Source organism: Rattus norvegicus, chromosome 4 (genome assembly GCF_036323735.1).
Source record: "Rattus norvegicus strain BN/NHsdMcwi chromosome 4, GRCr8, whole genome shotgun sequence".
Classification (NCBI taxonomy): domain Eukaryota; kingdom Metazoa; phylum Chordata; class Mammalia; order Rodentia; family Muridae; genus Rattus; species Rattus norvegicus.
In genome coordinates, this window is record NC_086022.1 from 94435565 (window position 1) to 94462390 (window position 26826).

At 36.1% G+C, this 26826-nt stretch overlaps 1 protein-coding gene across 3 annotated transcripts in view; it reads left to right on the forward strand.

The window, feature by feature from the left end:
* The window catches only part of Grid2 (glutamate ionotropic receptor delta type subunit 2), a 1477190-nt gene that overhangs the window by 690400 nt on the left and 759964 nt on the right, over positions 1–26826 (forward strand). For all 3 annotated transcript variants that reach the window (NM_024379.2, XM_017592903.3, XM_039108399.2), the window contains exons 3-4: positions 6307–6591; positions 24801–25006. In NM_024379.2, the coding sequence (NP_077355.2) occupies positions 6307–6591; positions 24801–25006 (491 nt within the window). The remainder of the gene's footprint in view (positions 1–6306; positions 6592–24800; positions 25007–26826) is intronic.

The following is a 26826-nucleotide window of genomic DNA, read 5'->3' on the forward strand; positions in this document are numbered from 1 at the left end:
TGGATGTTTTGTGTCAGGAACATTTTTAGATTTCACATTTTTTTGACTGATGTATTTGTCTCTTCTATTATATCTTCCAGACCTGAAATTCTCTCTTCTGCCTCCTGTATTTAATTGATGATCCTTCTGTCTGTTGTTCATGTTCTCTTCCCTAGGTTTTCCTTTTCCAGGTTCCCATCAGTTTGTGTGTGTGTGTGTGTGTGTGTGTGTGTGTCTTGCACAACTTTTTCTTTCACCTGTTTATTTATATTTTCTTTTAAATCTTTAAGGGAATTACTTGTTTCTCCTTTAAAGACCTCTACCTGTTTGATTGTATTTTTCTGTATTTCTTTAAGCGATTTATCTGTTTCCTCTGTAAGGCCTCTGTCATCTTTATAAGATTGTTAAGTTTATATTTTTTTGTGTGTGTTTCAGTTGTGATAGGATATAGTAGGGTAGCTGTGCTCTCAAGCTGTCATACTGCACAAACTTTTGTTGATTGTGTTCTTTGCAGGACATTTAGCCATCTGGATAGCTTTGATTCCTGAATATTCTGTTCTTGTAGGCATGGGGAGCCAGTTTAACCTTGATAGTCCTATTATGATGAGCCTCTTATGGGTATCCTTGGACTGTATAGTTCAAAAATTATAGATCTGTATGGTTCAGGAGTCATAGGTCTGATGAAGTTGGGCAGAGATCTGGTAGGAAATGGAAGGCCATTGGGGATGGTACTCTGCTTAAGTCAGCTTGGTGTACCTCAGAGAACTCAACAAGCAGAGAAGATGGGTGGAAGAAGAGACATTAACCTGTATGGTTCAGGCTCAACAAGTCTTATGAGGGGTATGGAGGACACTGAGGTGGGGGGGGGATGGAGGTGCCCTAGTGATAGCAGGCTGTTCAGGGCAGGTTAGCTTGCCCCAGAGGATAGCAAAATAAGTAATATCCATAACAACAACAATAAAATCTTTTAAGAATATCAAAATCATTAATATCCATAACAACAACAATAAAATGTATAACGTTATGAGTAAAGATTCAATGTTAAAGGTACAATCCAATTTAGAATAACATTCTTACCAAAATTCTGCTTAATCTTCACTCTTTGTTACATGGGATTATAAAAATAAAACTGAAATTTTAACAAAGTTAACATTCTCTATGTGTCTGGTTCTTAGATTTTCTTGCTGCATCATCTGCCAGCTGAGGATCTTTCATGAGTGTAGGGTAGGGAGGGTACTGCTTGAGACAAGCTGATCCTTTTTAACTCTGAATGCTTCAGGAAAAGGGTTTTCTAACCTGTATGATGTGTAACATTACAGCAGGTAAGAAGGTAACCACTTCTAAAATAATTTCCAAACCATTGAAGAGCTACAGATGGATGTTTTCATAGATTTAACATGCATGAATACTGAATTAGTACGTTGGTGACACTTTCATTATTGCCTAGCCCATAGTTCCTGTCTGTGACTCAATAAACTTGTCTTTAAAACCAAAACCGTATAAACAAAAAAAGAACCACAAAACACAGATATTCTACATGACAGGGAAAAGGGTAAAAATGATTTGTATAAGTTCTCCTTTAAGTTATTTATAAACACCTTTCATAGTTTAGTTAAAACTATATGGAAGTCAATATTAGTTGATGAATTTACATCTCTTTACTTGAAAGTTGGTTTTCATTCTTTCTTTTTAATAGCTGTCTTCTGTTTTAGTGTTGTTTTCATTGCCTTTTGACAAACATTTGGAAGGCAGTAGTAAATTTTTGAGATACTGGTTGTGTATCAGAAACCAAATTAAAATTTTAAATATGGAATTGAGCCAGATACCCTATTTTATAATTAAAGGCAGTATAGCTAATATAACAATAGTAAATGACTCTTGAGAATAAGAGGCTAAAAGCAACTAAAAAACACCACCCATAAGTAATATGACTTTATGGAAAGGACAACAACTGAAAGCTTTGCATTTAATTAATATCTGCAGATGACTGAGCAGAGAAAAATAGTAGTGAGTAACCATAAAGTTCAGTCTTTCATAATATAATAGTCTTTCTTTTGTTTCCCTAAGAGAAATTAATGGTCAAATTTATAAAAGTAGGCATTCCTCATTATTCTGGAAGCTGAAGAATTCAAAATCAAGACACTAAAATGGAGAAAAGTCTTTCTTGTCATCTGATAGAAAAAGGATAAAGAGAAAGGAGGACAAGAGAGAGGACAGAGGTACTCCACCCATTCTTTTAGGAGGATTAATTTTCAATCTTAAACCGTTTCCAAAGATAGAATCTCATTAAACTGTTGGCTAGCCTAAGTTCCCATCTCCAACAACACTGTACTGGGGATTTAGTTTCTATATGCTTTGCACATCTTACTATTAACATCATCTTATCCATTAAGGAGAAAAAACCCAAAGTGCTTAGCTTTAGAAATAGAAACAATAGTATATGTGTGAACATCATTTGACTTGAAATATAGAATTAAACAGCCAACTTCATTTCTCTAACTGCTTGTGTCCCAAGGTGGCAAAGTGTTGCTGATTGCAATGTTTTTATAAAAATAATTTTTAAAACGTGTGTTCTTTCAGCAATTAGAACATGCTCCAAGCATCTGTGATGGAAAATCTCAAAACAAATGGAGTTATAAACCAAGAACCCTTTGCATATGGTCTGGGTATATTTATGTATATTGTATGTAGTCATATACATAAAAATCACATGACATAAAATATCAGAGAAAAGAATATGCCACTGAGAAGTCCTTGGCTTCAATAGGGAGACACACAGTGGTTCCCATCATCTTCCTAACCCAATTCTGACCAACTTCCTCATGTGTTCTTAACTGAATTCTGTGCAAACAAAACTAAATGATGCAGTGTTTGAACTGTCAAAATTTGAAGTTCCTGCCAAACATAAACTCTACCTGTGATGCCCATGCAAGCCTTTAAGTTTATACTTTCCTCTCAGCTATTGGGGTTTATGCCCCTTACAGTAACCTTTACCCAGGACAAACAGACTAAGATCAATGCAGAACAGTTAGATTCCTCTGTGTCTCAACCCCCTTCAAGAGTCAACAGTAGCTTTCCCTAGACGTACAGTGTTTCATGTACCTCAATGTAAATGTTTTGGGGTCAACCAGTTCCAATCCAATGGAGCAGGTAACCTCTTTCTTCTGTCTTTAATGAGACTACATTTGAGCTGCCTGATTTTTTTTGTCAACTTGATACAAATTAGAGTCATAAAGGAAGAGGGGACCTCAGCTAAGGAATTGCCTTCATCAGATTGGACTGTGGGCATGTCTGAGAGACATTTACTGATTGGTTCATCAACCTCTGTGGAAGGTATCATTCCTTAGGAACTTGGTCCTGTGCCGTATAAGAAAGTAAACAGAGCAAATCATGGAGTGTAAGCCAGTAAGCACTGCTTTTCTGTGGTTTCTGCTTCAATCCTTGAGTTCCCACCTTGGGTGCATTTGATGATACACTGTAATGTGTAAGTAAAATAAACTTACTTTTGGTCCCTTTTGTTCAGTGTTTCTAAGAGCAACTTACAGGCAAGTTAGAGCAGCCTGGTTCTTTTGTTGTTTCTGCTGTTGTTTTGTTTTTTGTCTCATTTTGTTTTGTTTTTCAGTACTGACAATACACAAACTCTAGAGACTTTTTCCTCTAGAGAACTCCATCTGTTCTCAGCCCATATAATTTTGAAGTAACAGATGAAAAAGTCTCTTGTTTGCTTTCTATGATGAAGGATAGAAAGAATCTTGGGCCATTACTTAGCTACAGACTTCTCTTCATTTTGTACAGGTTAGAAATTTTAAAGATGAAAGGACATTCAGTACTTACTGGCTGTAACTCTACAGTCTCTCCCTGTTAAAATTTTCACAAAATGATTTTAGTGGGGTTTTTTTTTTCCAGAATCTTTTTCTAGAATGCTGTCCCAGGGTGACACCTCATCAATAAGACAGAGCAAAGCAGTTACAGCTACTTTCCACTGTTCAACTGCATGATCTCTAAATTTCAATTTCAATTGGATGCACTTTTCTATTGTTTGATGATTCCTATTTTGATCACCTATAGATATTGTAATTACTCCTGCTAATACATGCAGTAGGATGGTTATACAAAACAGTGACCTTAACGTAATTTGTGGGTCATCTATGTGTGGTTACACATAGGAAGAGATAAAAATAATAATGAAATAGAGATCAAGTGTATTACATAGATACAATATCAGCACTTGGAAGACTTTTCAGAATCAGAAAAATCACAAGTTCCAGGTTGTCTTGAACTAAAATTTGCCAGCCCAAAGGCTGTCTTATGAATACAATTGTCTCTATGCTTTTGTATGTCTATCCTTGTGGACAGGAAACAAGGGGAAGAGAATCTGGAAGGAGTTGGGAAACAATGTCATTACAATATGAGAGAAAATTAAATAAAAACCATATTTATAAAAGAAGATATCAGGCAGAGCAAGGCATGGAGAACAATCCAATCGATAGTGATCAGCCATGCCTTCTGACTCAATACCTGACTCTGTGGTCCTGCCTTGAGTCCTGCCCTAATTTTTTTCATTAATGGACTGTCATGCAGAAGCCTAATATGAAATAAACCATTTACCTTACCTAAGATATGCAGTAACAAATTTTAAAGCTGTGCATGATTGACATGTAACTGTAAATTTATGTTTCTAAAGAGTAAAATCAAATAGTTTTCTTATAGTATCATACATGAAAAAATATAATACATGAACCGAAGGTTTTCCTTGAAAATTAGAATTTTTTAACTTCTGTGGTTTAAGTTTCAAAACTACTGTTTACTTGGACACTTGTAATGATACTAATGCCTGATTTGAATCCAGTTGTGTATACATTAAAGCACTTTCCTTATGCTAGATGAGCCAAGCTTTTATATAAAAATTTTAAATATTAGTTGCATTTGCATTTGTGAATTAGTAATGTCTTATTTACCATAGAAATGAAATCAACTTTTGACTGGGCTTTTTGCATACATTCTTTGAAACTATTAATAAATCTAAATTCCTAATGCTTTCCTGGATGGTAAAGTTACAATCATGAGAAGAATATGTGATTTTTTTTTCGAAAACTTCAACCTGAACCTCTTAGGTTCTAAGTGTATTCCTCTCAAATGTCATTGCTCACATGGATTTGAAGTCCATGTAACCTCATATGAGTCAGTGCTTGAAAATACGTTCCCAATGATTATGTATTGACATAATATGCATGGAATTACTCACTGATAATAACAGTAAGTACACATGGCAATCATGTGGTAAGCTTTTAGCTTGCACTTCAAATCAGCATTCATTAGATTGGCAATTAATTATACAGAAGACTTTGGCCTTTTCCTTGTTTCTTTAAGTTTCTAATGATTCTATAAACCAGCCTATAATAAATTCTAAATTCTTAGAAGGTCAGCACAGACAGTCAAATTTTTGAAATAAAAGCAAAATCAGTTATTACAGCTAATTATTTAAAATGTAAATATTTGGCGTTTTCTGAACTTGCTCTTTAATTTATTTCTGTTCTTCATACATTGGCATCCTGAACCATTAATTATATCTTTTAAAATACATATGCTGTGTTTATATTTGATCATCTTTATATTAAATATAGTTTTAACTGTAAGTTAAATAAATTTACATATACAGAAAAATATAAAAAATGCACATCAATCATAAAGTACATAATAGCAGCTATAAATTGCTCATTTACATGCCAGAATGAAATTATTGGTAATATTTAGTATTTCATTTGTCTGTGGATTTATTTCTTAAGGGAAATGACAAAAAAACATTTCATTTTTTCTAGTTTGTTGAGGGAGAAAATGTCATCCAGTTTGGGGACACATGGTGGCCAAAAATTTCTCCTTCCAACTCTTTGTCTGCCTTATGGCTCACCTCTTTCAAGTTAGCTACTTTCTAAAAGCTTGCATCCTATATGAAACAGGTATTTTCCTGAATCATGAAGCAATAATTATACAGGTTTAACTGCTACTAATTGAATTTCTACCATATGAGAGACAAATGACAGGTACTGGTTTATTTCTAATCCTCAAAATAATCTTGATTCTTGCCACTTTGCCCTTTTAAATATGGCCAAATTGAGCCAAAAGATTGTGTAGCACCGCAGAGCTAAGGGAAACAAAATTCTTGAACTGCATTCTATCAGCACTTCTTAATTCAAGGGTTTTTTCATATATCATGTTTATGTATTTTTTAAAAGATGTACATTCACATGACTCTGTAAACCATTGCTTCTCAGAAAGGAGAAATCATACAAAACCCACTTACCTTGGCATTGCTGTGCTCTCTTGCAGCATGTGAACTTATGAACCAGGGCATCTTGGCCTTGGTCAGCTCCATTGGTTGCACATCTGCTGGGTCCCTCCAGTCTTTGGCAGACGCCATGCATATCCCTCACCTCTTCATTCAGCGTTCAACAGCTGGGACCCCAAGAAGTGGCTGCGGCCTCACCAGGAGCAACAGAAACGATGACTATACCCTTTCAGTTCGTCCACCTGTCTACTTGAATGAAGTCATCCTAAGAGTAGTCACAGAGTATGCATGGCAGAAATTTATTATCTTCTATGATAGTGAATATGGTAAGTGTTTGCCGTCTAAAGAGCTTCATAAGGTAATGTTTGCATGAGAAGCAAGTTCATTAAATTCTAAAAGATCTGGGAGAACATATTAATCATGTGTGGCTTTTCTTTGTTTCTACTATACCTCACAGCAACAAACAAGTGGAAGAAGTATTTTCAATGCTATTGAACTTGTTCTTTGCATTAAATAACTCTGAAGTAAAATGTAAATTAAATACCTGTTGGAGAGTAATAAATACACCTGTTACTCCAGTACCACTAAGGCTTAGGGAAGAGAATAGGGTCAAACCCAGCTTCGCTACTAGCTAGACATTGTTTTGTAAATACACACATACATACATACATACATACATACATACATACATACATACATACATGCATAAATGCATACATACATAAATACATCAATAAATGAATGAATCTGTAATTGATGTTCCATTTAAAAGTCTGTCTTTCTTAGTAGTCCAAGTACAATATATCTTAATTAAATAATAGGAAGTTAAAAAGGAAATACAATCTCTTAAAAATGCAAAATTCTGTGATGAAAATAATAGTGGTTGTGGTGTTAGTGATGGTGGTGATGGTGGCAGTGGTGGTACCAGGGGCAGATTCTAGAACACTGATAAAAAAACAAACTTTTCATTTAGTGGCTAAAATTTTTATCCATTTACTTGTTTATATACCTACTTACTTAATGTTTTACCCATTGTTGTTGATAGAAGTAGAAATTTTTTCTCTGCATGCTTTATGTAATGTGCAGCTTTACGAAAACTGCAAACTAGTATGAACCAATATTTCTACACTCTTTCACTGTATCACATGGTTTCCAGAGTGCACTGTAACATGGGGAGAAAACAATTTGTCTCAGAATCCTTACATGTGATAATGCATCAAGAGAAAATAACATTTTTTTCATTCTTTTCTGAAGCTCTTCATTTCCTAACCGGTCTAAAGCTCTTTGATCGTTGTTGTCCCCTTATGCTTGAGAGTCGCAGAAGTGACTGGAGCTGGATATGATCAAATGAGAATAAACATCCCCCATGAAGAATTCACTTAGAAGTGTGTTTCCCTTGAAGATTCTAAAATGTTTCTCTTCTGGGTCTTGTTTATCCGTTTTTTATGAAAAGAATGTTTTTCTTCGCCAAAAAGTAAATAGGCTTGGAAAACAAACAAACATTCAAAGCAATCCTTTCTTCTCATAACCGGGCGTCAACTGTGAGAGTCTGAGCAGTGACAGACAAGTGGGCTGCAGGACAAAGGCAACAGAGCCAGAACCAGCAGGCTGGCAAAAATCTGGCAAGCAACAAAGGAGAGCCCCCTGGGGCCAGCCAGGAAGGGCACAGGAGCACTTACATTTAGGCCTAAATAGTCAAAAAGCCCGGCCTTTTGGCAGCCGGAATCCCAAACTCAACGGGCAAACTTGAGCCAAGGTCTGAGGACTCTCAAGAAACTTTTTGTCTCCAAGACGGAAGCCAGTACTTTGGTTGCTTAACTCACATTATTTAGGGGTCACAGAATAAGGATTAAGAGACTGACGTGAACAAACGGAACAAAAAGAATATTAAAAACAATTGGCACATCAGCAGAAGACAGATCGGTCTTGCAAGCATAAAACACTAGCGAGATGATATTTAAACACACGGTCTGTCTCTAGAGTCACTGTGCTCGCTGCCTTTGTCTGCTTTCGCCCATTACACTGTGCTCTGTTTTGCCATTAAATGGGATTCACAGCCTCTGATCAAGTGTACACTGAAATAATCGAAGTTTAAAATCCAGATAAATGGAAAAAAAATACAGTCCATTAAAATAAGTAGCAGAAAAGTGATATTTGATGAAGACACTTTCTTCGCGTTAAAATGAGAAATTTAACCTTTGATTGTAGAAGTCTGTAGGAGAGAAAAATCACTCATTATCATTTGTTTCCCAGTCCTGTGAGAATGAAGATGTGGTCTTCACAGGAGAAGAAACATTATTGACGAGCTGAATGGTGTTCTGCATTAGCAGCAGAATGTCTTCTAACAGCAGTCATAGTCACCTAACACTTGAGGTTCTCTCTTCTCCTTTAATGCCTTGGGGTCCATAAGGAGCTATAACTGCACCAAGGTTGAAAGTATTTCCATTTAAATACAGGGTTTATTTAGGAATCAAAACCAGACAAAGCATTTCCCTCTACTCTGGAGGTAAATGTGCTTTTGAACACATACTTAATTTAGAGTCATGAAAAATGGCTCTGCTACAATCTTCAAGATTATTTCCAATAGAAAGCATTATTTAATAAAAGAAAACTTTCTTTTAATGCTCACAATAAATCCTGCTAGTAAAAACTTGCGCTAGGGTCCTAGATAAACAGCAAGCTCCCACAGACTTTGTAGCTGGAAGAGGGCAGTCATCAGAAACATCATTCTAAGTGGATTAGACTTGACTTTTATCCTGATTATCAGGAATTGCTTCCATTAATGAATGGATTAAGTATCATTAGTGAACAGAATCAGGCAGCATAATGAGGGCCATAGTTACATATTTATTGGAGATACAGTTTGCTTAGAATAATGTGTGTATATGCATATAAATGATTTTAATATATACATATTATATAGAAGTATATATATATATATATATATATATATATATATACACACACATATTTCTTTTATAGAGAAAAGCAGAGTGCGTGCCTTTCAGGCTTCCTCATCTAGTTGATTAGTGATGTGCTTTTCTTCTGAAGTATTTAATTATGTTTAAAGGTAGTCTAACAAAGAAAATCCATACCATCGATTCGATGTAAATGGATCAAAGAGGTTTGAAAAGTATGGAAACTTTATTTGAGAGAAGTTATTTAAGCCTTTCTTTTCCAAAAGTGGAAGGGAGTCTGTGTTGCTGAGCTTTTCACAATGTGCACTATGTAAAATATCCAGTTCTTCTTACTATATTACCAGGTAGGGTTTAAAATGTGTTTCAGAATATATGTTTACCTTCTATTACTAAAAACCTTCCAGTCAGAAGTGGTTTCTACGCCCCTTGTAAGAGGAGACAGTGAGTCCCGTTTTCAGCGGCTGAACGTTGGTACAGTGTGATGAGGACTTTACTTTTGGCAGCCGTGATGATCAGCCTGTCTGGGTAGACTTTGGTCTTAGTTACTAAGGTTAGGGAACATCTTGGGAGAAGGCATATATGAGAAGTGGACACTTCAATAAAGAAAAATGGGATCAGGTCTTAGCAAATGAAATATTTAGAGTTGCTCATTTTGTGTGCCATGAGCTAGAATAAATATTTTATTTTATATCTTTTAATGTTCTCAAGAGCCAAGAACACAATAACAAAACTATCAGGTGAGAATATTTGCTATATCTAGTCGCTTTGCAGAATTCTTCAAATGTATGCATTATCTCATGAAACCCTCATAGTTATCTTCTAAGCTAACTGTTAATATTATTAGTATTTTTATAAAGACAAAACATCAAGTAAGGCAATGCCAAACAACAAAATAAGAAGCCCAGATGCAATCATCAGTGGTCTCTCCATTACTCCTGCCTTTGGTCACTATTGTATTTGACACTATAGTAATAGAGTAAGATTAATTCCTAACAAGTTAAAAATCAAAAAAAAATAAAATAAAATAAAAAATGAAAGACAAGCTCACTGATTGTATACAATCATTTTCATTAAAGGGACATGATGACTTTAAGCCTACAGATTTCATGTATATTTATAATAACTTAAACAAAAATCATAGATATTTTAAATAGGAAGATTTGATGGTTTTTAGAAGCAGGGAAACAGAATAGTAATTATGATAAAAAATAACCTAGTTCATCGTTATTAGTAACAGCTGTTCATATGCAATAACCATTGTCACAGAGGAGAGAGAGGATTCCAACTCTCGTGGAACAATATAAGTCTTGTGTTGATGTTGGGTAGTTTTAACTCAAGTCTACCAAAGTCTGTGAATGAATCCAGCTCAATCCATATGATGTAGGTTTGCCTATACTTAGGAACCTTAGTGAGAAAGTGTCTTCAAACTTTACTTCTCTGCTGCTTAGTTTTATTGGACTGGTTTTTTTTTTTTTAATTTCACTAAAGATCTGGAGTTTGAGCATTCATTATTTCAGCTGACATATGATCCCAGGCTCCTCCTACCTAGTGAGTATTTCTGATTTCAAAGCACAGAGTGCCACAAGAGTTTTTTAGAAAATGGCTGTCACCATAGCCCTCTTTTTTTTTTTTTTTACAACATTGGCCACTAGTAACTATTCCATAAAATTGCGGTTCTTCAAAATGAATCTGAATTACAGAAATTGGGATCAAATCCATTTACACTTTCTCGCTACATTTTTTGATAAGACTAACTCAACTCTTTAATGAGTAGACTGAATCCCAATAACAATCAGACTTTCTTTCAAAAGTTGGATGGCATTTTCCTTGAACTTCTGCACAAAACTTTCAACTGGACCAAAAGCATTAATCCAGGTACAATTGGCTTATTTGTGATCACAAAGACTCCACTCCCTATAAAGACAAAGTCTGTTATCTATGATGACCCTGACCGGTGGGTTGAAGCTTTATAGGCTGACCTCCAAAACTGAAATGTTGCCATTAATCATGTCACTTAGATTAAGGAGAATGTTTCCAATTGGACTTCTTCAATTGTAGTGAAAATTGAGCACACAATTTTTAAAAGATTATTCCACAAAGTTCTCACAAATAAATAAGGGTAGCTGCACTTTAGAGGAGTTTCTTTATATTATATAATTGCTGGATGCTACTTACCGCAGCACTTTAAAGATCTCTAAAGTCCATAACTAGTGTCGAGTGCCTTTAAGAAGGTTATATGTGGAACCTACATGTGCTATTTCTAAGGCATATGACGTTGACCTACATGAGACACAGATCTTTGTTACAAGACATCCAGATTCCTTGCCAGCTTATAATATTTGAGACTCTCAATTTATATAAAATAAACAAATTCTATTCTTAAGAAAACTTTGTGCAGTTGACATCTGGGTAGTGTTGTCACATGCTCTTAATCCAAGTACCTGAGGCAGATCTCAGGAGTTTGATGTCAACCTGGTCTACAGAATGAGTTCAAGGACAACCAGAGCTGCAGAGGGATACTCTGTCTCAAAACACAACAATGAAACAAACAAACAAACAAACAAACAACAAAACTTGACCTTATTGTCTACTTCAGGGCCAGAAAGCTATTGTTAGGTCTAATACTTATTTTAATAATCTCATTATTTAAAACATTCCCTTGGCATCGTTCAAGATACCACAACAAGGTTAAACAATTTTATTAGAAGCAGTATAAATCATAAGCCTAATTATGTAGTATTTGTTGATCCAGGCTACTACTCTGATCCGCACAGAGTACTTCTTACAACCCACATGATAGATGAGAATTGTGGTAAAGAATTGGGAGAGATATTCATAGGCATTCTACATAGGCAGGCATGCATTCCCTGCTGTTTGCAGTAGACACACTGGTCAGATTAGAGGAGTGGTGGTAAGAGTGTGGTGGAGTCATCTCATAGGAATGAAAATTATAGCAATGAACTAAAGTAAAGCACTTACCCAGTGTAAAATGTTTGAACCCAAGCATTTTCTCATGAAAAAATACTCCAAATTCATTTTTATGGACTAAGAACACCCATATCTTCTCTAACTCTAGAAGCCAACGTTCTTATTTCAAATTCTTTTTATACTTCCAGAAAGAAGTACCCTATTCTAATAATAACAACTTTTGCTATTTATCTTTAAGAACTGTAGGATATTTCAGGAAAAATTAGAAAGTGATTGTATCTCTCACTCTGGCCTTCTTGGGTCATTAGAAAGGGATTTTGCAAGCTGTGTTCACAAATTGCTCATGGCCTCTGCAAATCCAGCTAGAAATACTGGGAGGCTGATGAACATTTAAACTCAAACAGACCAGTTTCCATCTAGCTTAGTGGTCCTGCAGGCTCCACCTGAGAAAGTGATATCATATGCAAAGAAAGTCAACATGGAATCTTGAGTATGAAAAGCAGACTTGTGTTATCTGACACTGCTTTCATGCTGGTGTTATCTGTGTTAAGTGAACGAATGACCTTACATAGGTATATGAATCATAGAGAGGTGGAAGAGCTTATATGCTTGAGTCAGTGTTTGAGGAGATAGCTTCAATATCTGAGATTACCAGAAGTTCGAGGAAGATACAGATTGGGAAAGATCCACCAATTGCTTGATGATTAGACAGCTGTTCAGTGTTTTAAACACACACTTGCCAGATTTCAAATTGTTACATAAGCTAAAAACCAGGGCATTGATTATTCGTTTTAAAGGATATGATGGCAGTGCCTAATTCTTCTAATTACTCCTCAGAGGCAGACAGAAATCGAAAATAGTTCTTAGTGAAGAAGAGGATACGTAATGGAGCTTTGTCCACTAGGAGACCATTGGTAAAGAAGAAAATACCTTCTACCTTTGGAAGGGATTAGAAATTCTTGAAGTGAATGTTCCTGGATTTTGTTGGGAAAGTGTTATAATATTGCAGCCAGAGCTATTATAAGTTTCCTTTCTTGGGATATCTAAAAATTGTGTTTCGACTGTAATATCCATAGCAATTAATAATTAGGTTATATTCAATAAAATGCAAGCTTAATTTAAAACTTCAAATACTGAGGATAGGTTCCTAGCACTGAGAAGGTGAAGTGGACACCACATGCTTACACCAAGAAGCTCTCTACAATTGGTCCGCTCTTGCAAAGGAAAAACTAGTTTTCTTTAATGGAGCCTCACCTTCAGGGGAGGTCCCAAGCTCAGGAGTAGGTGGCCAACAAAGATAAACTCAATGGTATTTTTGTAGAATTTTTAATTTCACATTGCCTTTGCATGGACATTTTTTCTCTTACTGGCATTTTGAGAATATATTTGGGTTCCAATTTTGTGCATTATAGAGAATGGGTGTTCTGTATGATTGTGATTTTTTTTTGCTTTATGCTGTTTGTTTTTGAAAGAAAGAAGGAAAGAAAGAAAGAAAGAAAGAAAGAAAGAAAGAAAGAAAGAAAGAAAAAAGGTAAGGAGAAGTTGGGTGGGTATAGATGTAGGATTAGGGTTAGGGATCAAAGAGGAGTTGGGAGAGGGAAAAAGCCTGAATTTTTTTAAATACAAAAATGCAAAATGTTTGCGCAACAATTATTGTCATGCTTAATATTTTTATGTCTTTTTAAATAAACATATTTAAAATGTATTTATTTTTTCTTTTTCTATTTTTAAAATTTTTCTTTTATTGGATATTTTCTTTATTTACACTTCAAATGTTATCCCATTTTTTGGTTTCCCCTCAGGCAGCCCCCTATTTCATCCCCCATCCCCCTGCTTCTATGAGGGTGCTCCCTCACCCACCTACTCCCTCACTTCCTCCTCCCCACCCTGGCATTCCCCTACACTGGGGCATCAAGCCTTCACAGGACCAAAGGCCTCTTTTCCCACTAATGCCCAACAAGGCCATCCTCTGCTATGTATATAGCTGGAGCCATGGGTTGCTTCATGTGCACTCTTTTGTTGGAGGTTTAGTCCCTGGGAATATTGGGGACCCTGTGTTCAGTCCAATGGTTGCTGTGAGCCTCCACCTCTATATTTGTCAGGCTCTGCCAGAGCCTCTCAGGTGACAGCTATATCAGACTCCTGTCAGCAAGCACTTCTTGACATCCACAATAGTGTCTGGGTTTGGTGTCTGTATATGGGATGGATCCCCAGGTGGGGCAAATTTATTTTTAATAGTAAAAAACAATCTGTAAAATGTAGACTTATTTTGAAACAGAAATCCTATGGATAGTTTGTGTTAAAAATATAGTTTTCAAGATAAAATGTGAAAAAGGCATGAAACAAGACTGCTTAGCTCACTTTCATCTTCAAACTAAATGAAAGAGAAATTTATTTTTTAATATATTTGAGTATCTCAAATCTCTTCACTTAATTTTTATTCATTAATGTGCTATAAATAACATACAAATACAACAAGATTAACCAGATCCATAGCCTATACACCTCAATTACTTTCTATGCTGATAGAGAGGCCATTCTGAAGCTACATTGGATTTTACACTTTCATTGTCAAATATATATTTTATGCATATTCTATCACCAAAAACTGAAAAAAATTACGAGAGCTGAAACTAAAAAAATTGAAAATTGACTTCATATTCTTCCCATGACTCAGGTAGTCATGAATTGCTTTCCTCTGAGTCCTTCCTCAACAGTCAATATTTACCTTCTTGATTCCCTTTCTATATGTTGTACCATTCCTATATGCATATATGTTTATTTCTCTCTATTTTGCACATGTGTATGTATGTGTATGCATATAGAAGCATTTTTTAGCTATTTTTACATATATTTTATTTTCTGTTTGTGTTTAGGAATGTTTGCCAACATGATATAAAAATTCATTTGACTTGTGGCCGCAAAAGTTAAATCCCTAGGATTGTAGCTACAGATGTTTGTGAACCAGCCTGTAGGTACTGGGAACAGAAGCTGGGTCGTCTACAAGAGCAACAAGTACTCTCAACCACTGAGACATCACTCCATTACACACCACACACACACACACACACACACACACACACACACACACTGATAACATCTTCATTTGAGGTGTAATAGGTAATTTTTTTTCTTTTCTGAGGTTCCATACCTCCCTTAATAATATGGAAACTAAGTTCATCCATTTTCCTGCAAATTTTGTGATTTTAGTTATCACTGGAGCTGAAGAATATTACATTTTTATATGTTTACTGCATTTTTGCTATCGAGTCATCTGATGGTGAACCAGTAGGTTGGTTCCATTCATATAAATCTTTACCATAAGTGCTTAATCATTCTGAAAATTGGAGACAAATCTCCATTAAGTGTCAAGAAAATGAAGTAGTATGGAAATGATCAAATTAAATCGAATGATCAGATTATCTTGCACTTCTTTGTACACAACAATTTCCACTTCAGGAAATCCCAAGTCTGTTACCTGCATGCTCCTCTGCATATTAAAATTATTCATTTAATAATGCAAATTAAGGTTCGGGATACAGTCAGGTGGATATATAAGCATAGTCCTTCATTTTGAAATGCAGATTAGGGAACCATCCTCACTAATGCATTCCTGAGGTCTGATCTTTATTCCGTGTAGCATAGCATTGGTGGAGATTTAATTGGGGCCCATAAGATGGACATTTGCTCTTAATTGATCGCAAATGTTTATAATCGCTCCAAGGATGCTTTCAAATGTCTGATAACTATAATAATCTTGACATTCTCTCTCTCGACAGCCTGAAACCTGTTTATTAGTCACTGGCTGCTTTCCAGTCTTCGGTTCTCTCATTTTCTCCAGTCTGCATCAATAAGCATGTAATTAATCCAAGCAGTTTATTGAACCATTTCCTTTGCATTAATACATATTATGTCAAATAGGTTAAAAAATAGTATATTTCTATTCAGGATTTATACACCAGTGACTGTACTTTAAAAATATTTCCCAGTTTTACTGCAAAGCTGGTTTCCATAGTAAAAGATGGGAGGCCCAAATGACAAGCTCTTAATGCTGGATCATAGTTACCAGACACTGTCATGTCAAACCTCAGCACAGCGTGCTATTATATATATATATATATACTTAAAAATGTCAAAAAGTACTACACGACTCCAAAAATTCATTTTTGTTCTTTTAAAAAGCATACTTTGCTCTCCAAATATTGGAAAAATTCGTTTCTGGCTTATGATATATCTCATATATTCAGCACTAAGCTGTGTTCCAATTTGTAAAATGAGAAAGTGGGAGAAGAAAGTCAGAAGGTCCTACAATTTAATTTTAAAGCTTAACATGCGGTCATAATTTCAGAAACGCCATGCTTAGCCAGTGCCATGCTGACGTCTCCCTGCTCAAATTGAAGTCTTCAATGCATTAAGTGATCAGAATGATTGAATGTCTTAACCTTCCCAAAGGAGAAAATGATGAATTCAACATGAAACTTTACAGATCTCTTTTCTTATATTATTTAATATTTAAAGGTAATTCTGAATGCAAGGATGAGACTATAAACTTTTATTTTGTTTACAGAAAGTCACTATGTTTAGCTAAATTGTCAATTAACTTTGAAAAGCACAATATTGCAATATTTCTAAATCAGTATTCGGTTTGGTGTTATTATCAGATAGAATAGACCACATTTCCTAGGATCTGATTTGATTTTCCCATCACTCGCTTCCAGGTACCTTTGACAGTGATTGGCACACAATAAGTCAATACTATCAAGAAAGTGATCTAATGTGACACAAATGGCTTATATAGGTTCCAGTAAAGTGGATCACATATTTAGCTTAAAATCTGTTCCATTCTCTCATATTTCTAGTTTCTTCTTAGTGTTCCTTTAGAAACATAAATCAACATTAAATTCCAAACTTAATTGGGCTAGTCTACTTTAAAACAAACCACTTTTGGTAGGAAGATTATGATTAATTCTACTCTGGAAATAAAATGTCATCATTTTACAAGATTGGACAAGATGAACCCTGGCCTCCAGTCACTCCACTTATCCATTACATGTTAGAGGATTACAAGGAAAGATGGCCTAAACAGAAAATGTAATTTAGGGGTCAGAAAAAATTAATAGTCCATAAAATATTAGGCTCTGAAGATGATTTTGTTTATTTTATTTAGGCCTTTTGAGGCAAAGTCTCTCTATACAATTTGTATTGGTCAGTTTCTGACTCACTTGTACAGGCTAGCACTGAATTTGAGAGTGTCTTCCTCATCCTTCCGTGAGCTGGGATTGCAGAAATGTGTCACAATACCTGGCTGTGCTCAGAGTGTTTGCTTTAAAGATAAAAGAAAGATAGGTAAAGATAGGTAGGATAGATAGATAGATAGATAGATAGATAGATAGATAGATAGATAGATAGATAGATGGTGTGTTGAGCAATAGACATATATATTTATCAGTAGATAAATATTTTAGATAGATAGATGAAAGATGATTGATGATTAATAGATGATAGATTTATCAATAGATGATGATATATACATAGATAAATAGATAGGTAATAGATGATTAGTAAATAGATGATAGATAAGTGATAGATAAAAAGATAGATACATAGGTAGATGAAAGATCAGTGGCTCCAACGTACCTAATGATGTGACTCTTTACTATTGTTCCTCATGACATGGTAACCCCAGCCATAAAATCATTTTTGTTGCTACTTCATAACTGTAATTTTCCTACTGTAAATATTTGTGTTTTCTAATGGTCTTAGGTGACCCATAGGTTGAGAACCACTGTGATAAATCACTCTCTCATTCCTATTAAGAAATTTTTCTATCTTAAAATTTTCTGTATAAAATATAAAATAAAGCAGAAATTTTGACTCAGGTTACTAAAATCTCGATGACTGAAATGTACATTGCACTGAAATGTGATGCTTAAATGACTACCTTCAGATTTTACCCACTCTCATTTTTATCAGGAAAAAAAAACCCAGTACTTGGATGAAATAGAATTATATTGTGGATTCCTGCATGTGAAAGTTCATACTTCCCTGAGATTTTTGCTGCTCTATTGCATTGCCTTCATCAGGCATGATCAAATAATTTATGATTTAAATTTCCATTTGTTCTGTCTGTAAACTTGAAGCACCTCAAAGACAGGAGCCAACCATGTCTTTCTCCACATCACCAATTATATGTATGTGTATCTGTGTGTGTGTGTGTGTGTGTGTGTGTGTGTGTGTTATTTGTATATGTGTATGTAGTGGGTCAAACACTAAGGATTGAAAGTTAAAGCTCCCTCCATTCCTCTGCTTCCTCCTCTTTTTCTAACCCTCTTCCTTCTCAGTTAATTTGTAGTTGACTGGTGGAGATTTGTTACATGTAGAAAACAAACTGCCTTTCTTTTTCATTTGTCTGACCAGATCCTCTGACTCTTATCTTAAAACTACCACATTACAACGCAGTATACAAGAAAAACCATTCATTTACATTATGGATTTATTCAGACTTCAGTTGACTCCTAAGAACCAAGGACTCCTGCTGACTAGCCTAGGTGCATAGGATCATCAGGAGTCAACCATAGAAGGCTGGACAACATATGTACAAGCAAACACTGAAGCCAGGGTTATTTCATAAGTTAAAAAAATTGCCCATCTTGCTCTGGGAAGACAGCAGAAACCGAGATATTAAAATGGAAGGCATCAATTATAAGAGCAATTCAAAGTGAAGAGAGCACAGAAGCAACTTATTGACCCAAGCTTGTTTTTCTGACTTCAAATGCAGTGTATTCTCCATACACATAGACATTGTTTCCTGAAAGAAAAATAGGAATGTTGACTAGAAGTGACTTAAAAGGCCATTTTCAACCTGAAAATTAAAACTAGAACATTGGACTCCGTGGATGAGAGCAAAGTGCCACAGTGAACTACAAACACATTAACCACAGTAACACTCAGGATAAGTGCTGTCTACTCTTCCTAAGGAAAGCAGGTCAGCTGGCTAAGTGTTCACAGCCAGCAAATACTGCGGAACATGTGGTCTACACATGTTTACTAGGAAAAGAAAGGATCTGCAGTATTTATGATTCTCTCCTCTTCTGTTTCTTTTTTTAATCCAATTTTTATTTGTTTACATTTCAAATGTTATCCCATCCCCCCTGCCCCTGCTTCCATGAGGGTGTTTCCCCACCCATCCACCCACCCCTTTCTGCCCTCCCACCTTTCTGACATTCCCCTATACTGGAAGGTCGAGCCTTGGCAGGACCAAGGGCTTCTCCTCCCACTGGTGCCCAACAAGGCGATCCTCTGCTACATATGCAGCTGGAGCCATGGGTCTGTCCATGTGGTGTTCTTATGGGGTTGCAAACCCCTTCAGCTCCTTCAATGCTTTCTCTAACTCCTCCAATGGGGATTCTGTTCTCAGTTCAACAGTTGGCTGCAAGAGTCTGCCCCTGTATTGGTCATGCTCTGGCAGAGCCTATGAGGAGACAGCTATATCAGGCTCCTGTCAGCATTCACTCCTTGGCATCAGCAATATTATCTGGGTTTTGTGGCTATATGGACTGGATCCTCAGGTAGGGCAGTCTCGGAATGGCCATTCCTTAAGTCTCTGCTCAAAACTTTGTTTCCATATTTCCTTCTGTGAATATTTTTGTTCACCCTTCTAAGAAGAACTGAAGCTTCCGCATTTTGGTAGTTCTTCTTCTTGAACTTCATGTGGTCTGTGGACTGTATCTTGGGTAATTCGAGCTTTTGTGCCAATATCCATTTACCAGTGACTGTATACCATGTGTGTGTGTGTGTGTGTGTGTGTGTGTGTGTGTGTTTCTTTTTTTGTGATTAGGTTATCTCACTCAGCATGATATTTTTAGTTCCATCCATTTGCCTATGAATTTCATGAAGTCATTGTTTTTGATAGCTGAGTAGTAGTCCATTGTGTAGATGTACCACATTTTCTGTATCCATTCCTCTGTTGAGGGACGTCTGGGTTTTTTCCAGCTTCTACCTATTATAAATAAGTCTGCTATGAACATAGTGGAGCATGTGTCTTTGCTGTATGTTGGAAAATCTTTTGGGTATATTCCCAGGAGTGGTATAGCTGTGTCCTTAGGTAGTACGTACTATATCTAATGTTCTGAGGAACCTCTAGATTGACTCTCAAATCTGCAACACAAATTGAGGAACTATTTTCTAGATTGATCTCCGAATGACCATCATGGATTCACTCTGTCTGCAGAATTTTCAGAGTCCCAGGAGTGGCATGAGGCTTCAGAGTCCAAGATTTTCCAGATGATACTGTAGTTAAATTCTGTAGACATTAATTTTTAATCATTCTGATTTATATTCATTTCTATTGCTGGCACCAGAGGATATCACAAGTTTGGATGGTCAAAACATGTTGACTTTTATGGGTCAGAAGTGCTTCAGGTCATGGGTTCAGGGGTCATAAATCAAAGGTACAGGTAAAGCATGTGTTGTTCTGCTCGTTCTGGGAGACTCCATTTCTCTTCCTTGTGCAGTTGCCAAAGATGGCTGCCTTCCTTCACTTCTTCCTCAGATCAATCATCCACACTGCCTTCTCCAAACCTTCACTCATCTTTTTTTGTCTTCTCCTTTGCTTCTCATAATTTTAGGTCCTCACGATAATACTAGACTCACCCATGTTATAGAGTTTATCTTCCTATTTTGATTTCACTGGATTCCCTATCTCAGTAACAGCTTTAGGTTTGATCCCTCTTAGGAACGTAATTTACCATATTTACAGATTACAAGGTTTAGGATGAGGGCACCCAGGAGAAGAAATCACTCTTCTGCTGACCACAGTCCCTTTGTGGTACCTAAGGGAAATTGTCTTTGCCCATAATCTTATGTTTAATAACTCAGGTGATGAGCTGTCTAACACTTGCTGTTATGTATTTATCTGGAAATTATGGCTAATAGCAGCTGGATAGCATTCTGTTATCAATAAATAGCCCCAACTGACAGGTGCAATCAGTCTAGCAGCTCCTTGAGGTTGAAAACCATGTGCTTTTATTTCTGTAACTTTTGGAACTTAGCTCAATGACTAATGAAATCAGAATGAAGATAATATGGGGGAGTAATTGAGATGGTTGATTATGTTCATGTTTAATTAACAAACCCAAAGGCCTACTCTTTCTTTTAATGAAACTTTTATACACAGCTGCTAATAGCATGACTTGGATCCTTCTCTTCTCAGACATACCAGTTGCTGCTCATGATCAAACGAGGACAACACTGACTGCTTGATTCTTGTATAACAGAAATCAGCCTTGGGTTGAGTGCTCTTTTGAGTGGCTAGCCATCAATAAATTTGAGGCAATGTTGCCTAATGGAGAACAGAGCAGTAGTCCTTTATCAGTCAAATATTCATTCATTCTATCCCCCTCAATCTCTCTCCCCACCTCTCATACACACACACACACACACACACACACACACACACACACACACACACACACATTAACTTGATCTTTGCAGATTCTTACAAAATACCTGTTTCTTCATGTACATATTCAGCAATTTTTTTCACACAATTTTATAATTCTCTATTCGTAAGTCTACAGCTATGGAGTCACACCCAAAATTCTGAGGTCAGAAGTTGATTCTGACCCAGCAATAGTGTAGATAACTGCTTATGTTATGTTCAAAAATAAAATCTAGAAAAGAACAATATACATGGCTGGAGAGACGGCAACCAATTAAGAGCACCGACTGCTCTTCCAGAAGTCCTGAGTTCAAATCCCAGCAACCACGTGGTGGCTCACAAGCATCTATAATGGGATCTGATCCCCTCTTCTGGTGTGACTGAAGAGAATGACAGTATGTTCACATACATAAAATACATAAATAAACCTTTAAATATAACAAATACATTTAAAAATATGTAATAAGTCACTAAAGGCTTAATTTGCACCGTAACTTCTGCATAGCAGCTATATGTTCCATTTCCTTCCCCAGAGACAGCTTATCTCCCACTTATGTCCATCCTCTAATTAAAATTTTCAATATATGACAGTTTTATTGGAAACTGTCAGAGGCTCTGTCTGTAACATCTGAATCCTGACTCCAGGTAGATTTCTCTGACAACTCGGCCTCAAGCAGCAACTGAGTACTGTTGGTTCCAGGACTCAGTCCCAGGAGTCCTGTTGGTTCTTGAAACACTAGGCTCTACCTATGAAGGCATCCTTCTACACGACCAAGCTATCCCCTCCCTTCTCTTCTCAGGACCATTGCCTCCTCACTCTTTGGGGAAGAGTATTAGGGTCCAGTTTTGCAACAAGACCTCCACTGGGTGTTCTGGCTAATACTGGCCTCTCTCTATACCGTGGTTTCATGTGTTGATTCCTTCTAACATACTTTGTACCTTGTTTTTCTCAGCTACCGCATCATAGAGAGTGTCTTTACTGCTACCCTCTTACTTTAAAGCACTGGATCCACTATTTCACTGAATATTTTTTTTTAACTTTTTTTTCATCAGATGAAAAGTGTAAAGCTGCATCAAAGTTGTACTTTTGGAATCAAATTTCAAAGTGTGCATCATCTGGAAAATCTCAGATGCTTTGCAATGTACTTTTGACTTTGGTTTTATTTATATGACCTTGTAAGTAATCCAAATAAAAAAATAAAAGAAAACCTTACAATTCAAAATTAAACTTATGTTCTGTGTTCTGACATGGGCCAAGGCTTTTCATTTTTTTTTTTAACTCTTCCAAGTGATTATGATTGACATGAAAGGTTTGAGGACACCTGATACCCACAATCCCGATATCATGTATAGACCTGTGTCTGCCACCCCCATCAGCCCTGTTCAGTCCACTGTTATTGTTGCACTGTTAGATGCCTTCTGACTTGGATGTTTTGCCTCCATTAATCTTGCTCTTTTGTTCTTACTGTGGTGTGCCCACAGAGCCTTTTGTCCTTTTAATCTGTTTAATGCTGATAGCTGAGGCTTATAATTTAGTTAGGAATATATACTGGAAGGTAGAATATACACAGAGAGTTATCATAGAGATGAATATGTCACTAATGTGAAGTTTTCAAAAAAATCTATCAATAGTGAAAGCACAGATTTTAAAAATTAATCTGTAACTTCGCAGATATACATTTTATCCTGCATAAATGCCAGTTTCTATATTTGGAGCTATTTATTTCTTGTCCTATGGGCTTACCTACTCTTTTCAAATTAATTATACCACTTGAGAGGCAAATTTTGCATGCATGCAATCACACACAATTAGAAATTTTGATATAAAGTCCATTGGTGTTAAGTCCCACATTTCTGATTCTTAACCAAATATTTTAGCTTTAATTTTTTTATGCCATGGGGAAAAATGAAAAGTATTTGTGAACTAATAAAAACAAATAATATATACTGGCATTTCTTTAACTAGGTAGACTTTAAAGCCATATTTTCTAGTTTAGACCCCTTTTGCAAGCATTTAGTGTAGTAGGAGAAAAGGAATTATAACATTTTGGGTATTTGTTTATATTTAAGCTTTTATATTTAATTATTGATAATTACTTTTGATATTGTATTTTATTTTCCTTATTTAAAACATGAAGTGAGCCTTGACCTATTTACTTGACAACTCCTTAGAAACTTTCATATTTGAATTTGATGTACAAATATTTTGCAGACATCCATACATTCAAAATCTTGCATCATAGTTTCAGAAATGCTGAAAAACGTTTTTATTTATTTATGCACGTGATGCCACCTCCTTAACCCTGAAAAATGTATTTCCTCTTAAGTATTCAGAATTAAGTATGTATTTGATAATGAAGTTTGTTTTATGTAAACAATGAGTGACTTGAGAGTCTTAGAAAGAAACATCTCAACATATTCTACTTATATTATGAATATCAATTAAGTGACAGTGTTAACTCTTGAGAAATGTGTTTCAGATTCATCTGTCATTAATGATATTATTTCACTCTTTAAATGTCCCATTCTTATTATTTCCCTTCTAGTTGATCTAACATAATTTCTTCATAGTAACAGTACTAATACATTTTGTGTTTGTGATAAATGAATATTTCTGTGATATAAGAAATTTGAGAAAAATAGTGGATATATTTTGCCTGTTTTTGAAGCACAAAGAAAATATTATTAGCGTTTAAAAGAAAATCTCTGGGGTGGGAAAGCTGTAAACGTGTGTTTGCACAGAGCAGGGCTGTGGAAAGGAGAAACAGATAAAGCTGGGACTTTGTGTTATGCATGGAGGTTCTGTGAACACAGCTACATGGCAAAGGGCGAGAGCCACAAAAGCCCCAAGTACCAGAGGAAGTTTACTGAGGCTCTGTCTGGCATCCAAAAGAAAGAGACGGAAGGCACAAAAGATGCAGTTACACCTTCTTAAAGCTGAAAGGTTCAGAATGATGGAACAGAGTCCTGGCAGCCCTGTAGCTACTGTACCACACACGGGGCTCGGAAGGCTGGAAAGGAACCTGTTTCCCATCCCTCTTTATCTTGTGTAACAATATTTCCTACTATTTAATTACTTAAGAATGATAAGTAAATAGAAATAAATCCCTTTGGAATAATTGCATTGATTTTACATATAAAGGCACTAATTAAGTCAAATCATAAATAAATCTGAGCAATCATGCCATGTAAACTGCTCAGGAGTAAAAGCAACTTATTTTTTTTCCCTTCTGTGTTGTAATATCCCTAGATATCCGTGGCATACAGGAATTTTTGGACAAAGTTTCCCAGCAGGGAATGGATGTTGCCCTTCAAAAGGTGGAAAACAACATCAATAAAATGATCACCACGCTCTTTGACACCATGAGGATAGAGGAGTTGAATCGCTATCGAGACACTCTCAGAAGAGCCATCCTTGTTATGAACCCCGCCACAGCCAAATCCTTCATAAGTGAGGTAAGTATATCCTGAGTGGGGCAAAGTACAAAAAAGCAAATACTTTGGAATGGACTCCATCGAGGATATGAAAACTAAATAGAGAGGATCGGCTACACAGCTCTCATTAACACTAATGAAGGAGGCAGAGTGAATTGCTTTCTCATCTCATTTACCCCATATCGGCCAGCTAATTACTAGGAATGTTTGTACTTGTATATATTTAGGCACATGGCCAGGACAAGTTTCAGAAACCTTATGAGTTTTCAAAGTGCTGTTGACCTGAATGAATCTAGCAAACTCGAGAATGGATTCACAAGTGTGCTAATCCCTTTCTGCTGTGGACGTTGATACTGTAAACTAAAATTGTGACGCTGAGAAAAGATTTGCTAGAATCAGACTCTTATAGCCAAGGAGACTGATTCCACAAAACATCCCACAGCTTAATTTCTGCCCAAGGAACCTGTACTACGACAAACAACAAAAACTAATTGAAATTCTGCGAAGGAGTGGCCACACCACGTGACGTGATGCCATGTCTGCAAAGTGTTAGGTATATCTGCGACCTTGGCTTGACGCAAGAAAACTTAGTAAAAGCTCAGTGAGACTACAGTGATTTAGACAGCCTTGCTGCACCCTGAAATGTTTGTGATCATCTTGCAAAAGATCCTTGCCTTTTTTTTAAACTGTAGTTAAGTGTTTTAATTTCATCCTTGCCTCTTTTACCATAGTTGAGTGCTTAGTTTCATTTAATGATAGAATCGCTCATTTCATTACATACTTTCTCATACTCTTTTTAGCTTCATGGGCTTCAATTAATGAACTTCTCCTCATTTTTCTACTTTCATTCCATTGACTCCTGAAATTCTGCATAAGACTCCAACTTAGAAGGTATCCTTTGATCCTAGGATTTTGAAACAGAATACAAATTATTAAGCACAAGACAATTAATACCACTTGAATTTCAATATAGATTTTGCCATGTGAATTTAAGACAAAAAGAGAACTTTGATCTTGAGTTTATCAAGTGACTAATCCATCGTGAAGGCCTAAACTTTTCTGTAACAAAAAAAGGATATCATATTTTATAGTCCACCTTCTGTTTCTTGATTTGTTCATATCTGTGAGGAAATATTCCAGAGTAAGGCCTCAGAGCAAGTGAGGTGTGTTTGTCTCCTGTCTCCATTCCATGAGCTTTAGGCCAGAGGGGAGGCAGAGCATTATGGGGGGCAGCAGGTGTCTGAGTAATCTGCTCATTTTGTGAAGGTCAGGAAGCAGGAAGACCAAGAAATCTGCTTGAGATAAAGTATAGCCTCCAAGAAAACAACCCTGTGTGACCTTCAAAATTTCATAGAAAGATCTAGACCAAAGTTAACATCCAGCGTATATTTTCTCCAATTAGGTCCCATGTTTAAAGTTTCTTCTACTTTGCAGTAATGCCACCAAAAAAGGGTCCATCACAGGTTAATCCCAGGTAGAACCCACATGGTCTTGTCATTCTCCTTCTGAACATTGCATTTAAGACTGTGCATTTGATCAAATGACACACTGTATTTGCAAATGGCAGCGTTTAGAAAGTGCAGTCTCCTAGAAATTTGACAGTGATTGTGTAGAGGCATAAAATATAAAATATAATGGTTCGAAGTTGAGATATCAGTGGTGTTTCTCTCTGGGGTGATCGGAGATTTTATTAACACGGTGGAGTCGATTTGGATTTGATATTTTGGGTAGGAATTCACAAGGAGAAACAACGGAACCAATAGATTAAGTTTACCTGAGATTCATTATATGGTCATGAAAGATCCCCGAAGGGAGACCCTTACTCAAGGATGTAATATGCA